General features: G+C 38.5%; 1 protein-coding gene across 1 annotated transcript in view; it reads right to left on the bottom strand.

Annotated features, from left to right (window-relative positions):
* Positions 1-1,239: 1,239 nt before the first annotated feature.
* LOC143883643 (Protein kinase superfamily protein) overlaps positions 1,240-6,000 on the bottom strand; it is a 49,749-nt gene continuing 44,988 nt past the window's right edge. Inside the window, exons 2-3 of the mRNA XM_077386983.1 lie at positions 3,184-3,267; positions 1,240-2,898 (exon numbers count right to left, since the gene is read on the bottom strand). Coding sequence (XP_077243098.1) covers positions 1,847-2,898; positions 3,184-3,267 — 1,136 coding nt within the window. The 3' untranslated portion in view covers positions 1,240-1,846. The remainder of the gene's footprint in view (positions 2,899-3,183; positions 3,268-6,000) is intronic.

Raw genomic sequence — 6,000 nt, 5'->3', positions numbered from 1 at the left:
GGAGTAGCCTAGTAATCTGCCAAAAGCAGGTAAAATCAAGTCCACACAGGGGCCGACACCTGTCCCAGGGTAAGTAATTCAACCACCCCAGAGCTCTCACTATAAATAGCCTTCACTCATGCTAAGGAAGCCCCAAGAGTGAGAATCCCTAAAATTGGCTTTTCTCCTTTTCTGTGCCCATTACTGACTTGACTGTCGAAGGGCCCGTCCGGAGTACGACTCCAGGTTGGTCTTCTGACCGGGTGCTCCCTTGCGCAGGTCACTGTTAATTAGCCAGCTCGGACTACCAGAACTCGCCAGATCAGCTCTTTCGTCACTGCCTCATCTGTTACCAATTTTGAGGGTGTGTCAAGTGAAGTGATTCAAGACCAAAAAAATGAGTTCAAATTGAATACGGATGGTGCCTCCAAAGGTAATTCTGGCATATCAAGTGGGGGAGTGATCATAATAAACCACAAAGATGAGATTTTATTTGGTTTTCCTCATTTTCATAACAATGTCACGATCTTGCAATCGAAGACTAGAAGTACGTTAGATGAGCTGAGGTAGTGCAAAGTACTTGGTCGATTATATATCTGGTTTGTAGCAGGCAATAAAATCTTGATCGAAATGGTCATTAACAAGAAAGAGCCTGCATGGTCCATTAACTAATATTGGGCAAGAGTTTCAATTTTAGGTTTCAAAGTTGAAGCCGAGTGCATCACATCAATTCAGAGAAGCTAATCAGGTTGTTGACTCCTCGTCAAAATTTCCATGTAAAAGAAAAGAGAATCATACATAGTGGCAGTGGAAAGACCTTCCCAAAATACCTTCTGTTTGGATGCCGGTTTTTTTTTCTTTCCTGGGATTTATGTGGGTAAAGGTAGGAGACAAAAGAGGGGACAAGCATTAATTAGAGAAAGATATTATGATGAGTGGAGAGAAAGGGTAAAGAGAGAAAGAGAGAACACCCTTTTCAAGACAAGATTTTGCTGATGTCAGCAAGAAAAAGCTGATGTGACCACTAAACCTTTACCCACATAAATCCTGGGAACAAAAAAAACCCAGCAACCAATTAAAGATGTGATTTTTTCGCATCCCTAATCCCAAGTATTCATTGTAAGTAATTTTTCTTTTAGTTTGGGTCTTGAAGTGAGGTGATATGTCCCCCTCTTGTACTTCTTTTATTCATCAATAAAATTTCACGTATCACCCCGAGTTCCTAGATAAATTCCGAATTTAAAAAAATCTAGAGTGCAGATATCAATTCCTTGATTTAAAAACAAAGAAAAGTGTAATCTCAAGATTTTACAAGCAACGGTTTCTGTGAGAACGGCTCACTGCTTGAGGATAAATTCAAAACTAAAAGCAATATATCAATTCGAAGTACATGTACTTCGGATGAACATAAAGGTGCAACCGTTTTTGTACCTCACGTACGCACAATCGGACTGTTCGAAACAGTAGGGACGTACCAAAGAGAGCAACTTGGTTTCACAGGGTACCCATCACTTCCACTGATGATTATGAAGTCCAATGAAAGTGTTCTCAATTTTCATATATAGAAAAAGACCAGTACAAAGTCAAGATCTAATTTCCCCTTCTTTTCTCCTCATTAAGTCATAACATACCTAGTGGATCCTCATTGGATCCTCCAATCAGTCAAAACATCCTCATTGGATCCTCAAAATGAAGCCTATCATCTCTGTTCAGACAATGATTTACAATATTTTGCAAACCATATACGATAAACTTCTAGTCTTCTAGTTAGTTCTAAAACGAACTCTCCAAAATGTGGGCGGGTTAATTTCGCACTCTGTTCCCCCTTTTTTTTTTTTTTTTTTTTGAAAATTTTGAAACACAGCCCTCAAGGCACATAAATAGAATCAGGTGACATTGATATCATTTGCAGAAGGCTCGAGGTCGAAAATGTTTCCTCCAACATAGCCCCCCTTCTCTTGTTGTCCTTGTTCTCTTTTGTGATTTGTTTGAGTTCCCTTGCAACATCCACCATACCAAGCCTACCATCTTCACCAAATGATAAGCATCGCACTGCGAGATTTGCAACTCTTTGTACTTGCTCTTGCAAGAGCGGCTGCTCAAAATAACAAAGGACTGGATCCACAATCTCATCTAACTCCCCATTGCTTATTTTGGGCAATGCCAAAGCTGGGAGGTCAACATGGTTTGAGCCCATAATAATCTCCAATAGAACCACACCAAACCTGTAGATATCACTTGTATGTAGTAGACAGTCGTTATATGAGCGGAGCCCATCATCAAAGCCGGGCTTTAAATGCCAAAAAGCAGCGAGTTTGACAGAATAATCATGGTCGAGAAAAATGTCACTAGATTTTAGGTCATGGTAGTAAATGGGAGGAGAGATGTCACACTGCAAATAGGCAAGAGCATTCACTGCCTCAGTAGCAATATCAATCCGCCGGTACCAGTCTAGACATTTGCATCTATCTTGTTGCAGAAACTCCCGCAGGCTACCATTTTGAAAGAACTCATACACCACTAGTGGCATGTGGGCCATTTCGATACAGCATCCAACAAGACGGGTAACATTTTTGTGTGAGATTTCAGATAGAAATTCAATTCTGTTCAAAACCCACATGAGATCTTGCTCGCTCTCACATTGTATTTTCTGCACGGCTACAAAGGATCCATCTGCAAGAACTCCAATGTGAGCTGTTCCATCAGTTCCATAAACAAGTTTCTGACCTTCATTAAATCCTTTTGTTGCGTCCTCCAGCTCTCCATATGAGAATAGCTTTGTCCTACAAGCCTTCTGGAAAGAAATGATACTTGGGGAATGAACTGGATCAGGGTCCCACCTGTTACCCTTGATCGGGTGATTCAATAGAGCATAATATGCGATTACCGCAGCAAGGACCAATGCAGAAACGAGGACTCCTATTTGTTAAAGAAACAATGACGGGTTATCTTGAAAGCAGAAAATAAACAGCATCACAAAGATATGCAGCAGCAAAGTTGTTATAGACTGGAATGCAAATGCAATACGTTCCTTAGGCCCTGATTGTTTCAGATTATGACAACCGATTGTCAACCCTAAACCTATTATTGGACTCAAACGTAAATGTAATTTTGAGTTTAATTTTGAGTCCAATAATAGGTTTTGTACTTACAATCGGTTTTCATAATCTGAAACAAACAGGGCATTAGTTTTGAATTGCATACCAGCTAGAATTAGCTTTTTCTTTTTGCTATACTGTTCTCCATGGCAGTCTCCGTCATATGCTATACGCCCATCTTTGCTGCAGGCTGAGAAAGAAGAAAGTAGGTAAATAAGGTCACTGCCATGCTTCTACTAAGTAGGACCCTGAACAAAAATTTGGATAATGGATACAGCTCAGCATTTAAATAAGCAATAACAACGTGATGAAGAAAATGACAGCCAGCTGTGAATATAGAATGACAAAGTCATGTCTTTCAAGAGGAGGCAGCAAAAAAGTACCACCTCTTGAGATGGATGAGTTTTTTTAATCTTAGGGCATTTTCGGCAACACTTCTCATTCTCGCCTAAAGAATCGGGCGGAAACGGAGTGAAGATAAATTTTAGAAACGGCTATTTATCGCTTCGAGGAATCCTATTTTTTAGTCGAAAAAGAAGCAGAAATTTTGGAAACGGACCTTAGCGGGTCACGCAGCCAAACATGATTTTTGAGATTTTTTTGGCTTTCGTCATTCTCCACCCCAAAAAAGGGGGGAATCCCATAAAAGAATAGTTGCCGAACATGCCCTTACTTGGAGGAGATTTTCTAGCTGGTTGATAAAAATGTGTCGGAACTCGAGTGTCTAATGCTCACATGGAAATGTCAAATATAAGCTATTTGAACAAAAGTGAGCAGTCACATTACATGATCAAGTTCCTTGGAAACAGGCTAACAATATAACTTAACAATACTTGTGTCAAACTACAAACAGGAACTGATAATGAGCTTTTGATTTCAGAAGACCTACACATCATTTGAGAGCATTTTCTGATACTACCAGACTTGCAGGATATGTGCTGAAAGAATTGTTCTGATGTTGTAGATCATTATAGTACAGCAGTTTAAAACATGCACAAGCTCATGGATCTATGAGGTTATGTGAGCACACAATACTACAGTTACCAGCAACTCAAACTTAACACCAAATTACCAAGGCAAATTTCAAGTGCTTACCAGATAGCAGATCAATGCACAATACTTTTCGTATGCATTTGCTACTTGTGAACGCACATCAATAGGGTTGCAACTTGGTTCGGGTTTTACTCGACCCTAATCAACCCGACCCGAAAAACCCATGGGTCGGGTTTTTTATAAAACCCGATTTATAAAAAATAAAGAGACCCAACCCGACCCAACCCGAGATAGCTTCTAGGCTAGGGTAGGGTTCTAGAAAACCCTACCCGAGTTGCAACTTTAATTTTGAGCCTTTCACTAGCGATGATAAAATAACAAAAGAAAAGAAAGGACGAACACAATGATTGTTTGTAACAGTTAAATAGTATGATATATAATTCAATTAGATAGAATTGCATATTTCTACAAGTTTCTCCCAATGTCGTGATCCTGGGAAGATGTACTAGAAGATGTTGAATATCCTATTTACGACAATGATGACGAGGATATGGGTATTTATTTAAGAAAAAAGAGTTGATGTGGTTTAGTTAGGAAAGATTCTAAATATTGAGATGTTTTTCATTAATTTTGTAGGTTTCTTGTGATCTAATCTGTCAACCCCATTATACTTTATTTCCAGCTAAAATTCTTTGCCATTGTTACCATGTATACCAATGCACCATATATTGTTTTATTCCGTAACTGAAATCACACTTACAATTTACAAGCAAGTAGAAGGATAGGCAGAATCAAGATGCCATAGGACTTGGGAAGCAGATAAAATATAATAAGAGATTAAAGAGAACAATGGCCAAGCAGTAAGTACATAAATGTAAATATATACAGGACAAAGAGGTAACATATATCTTATGTCTGGTAAAATATATCTTGTATCTTATATACAGGGCTGTCTTCAATCAAAGAAGAAGGAAAACTTCTTCCAGTGTCTAGAATCTTAAATCATGCATTCAATGATTATAATTTAAAGAAAGTCAGAAACAAGAATTCCTTCATGCAAAACATATAGAAACCAAACCCTTCTCTGTTCATATTATAAAAAATGTCCGATCTTTTTTCTTACATCGCTATTTATAGACTTGGCATGGATGCAACTTACTTCTCCTAATTCAACTAAAACAAGGGAAAGAAAAAACCAGATACTTATCTAAGTTCAACGCAAAAGTACCGTAAAAAGTAGGAAATTTTCCTACAAAATAGGATGATTTCCAACCCCTTGTCACGTCCAAATCAGATCTCCTAAAATCTCTCAATCTCCTTAAAACTCTCCCATATTGGACGTCCAAACTTCTTTCCATAAGACAAAGTAAGGCGACCAACTATAGAAAACCAATAAAAAGAAGAAAAAAAGAAACTACAACTAAAATAAGCCTAAAACTAGGACTCTTTAAGCTTTGTGATCAACGAGGGCCATCGATCTTGTCGGTGCTCTAATCTCTAGATGATCTGGAATCCTCGGCCTTTGGATAGTCCTCTCTCGACATATTCTCGTATCAATCGTTGATCTGGATATCTTGGTCATTGATCAAAGGGCTTGACATCAACTGATCATGATCTTGATGCTTTCAGCTCTTGATCTACGTAATTCGATCAGCAATCTAGATCATCCGGCCTCTGAATGGCTAAAGATGCACCTGCATCATTAAATCGGCACACGCAGGAAATATAGCAAAGGATGGTAACACTAGAAAGAACTGAAAAAATAGTAATAAATGAAAAAATAAAATAATTGGATTTTATTTATGAAGATCTAGCTCTTACAACACCTAGTACATAGAACTACATCGCTGCCTACTAATTACAATGCTTTGCATATTTGGGATTTTATCAATGGGAATCTGGGGGTGGAAAGAGACTCTCTGTGCGAAAT

Source organism: Tasmannia lanceolata, unplaced genomic scaffold, assembly GCF_043159265.1.
Source record: "Tasmannia lanceolata isolate RefF3 unplaced genomic scaffold, GAP_Taslan_0.1 ptg000008l, whole genome shotgun sequence".
NCBI lineage: Eukaryota > Viridiplantae > Streptophyta > Magnoliopsida > Canellales > Winteraceae > Tasmannia > Tasmannia lanceolata.
The sequence above is the reverse complement of the archived record's forward strand: the minus strand, read 5'-3'. Positions and strand labels throughout refer to the sequence as shown.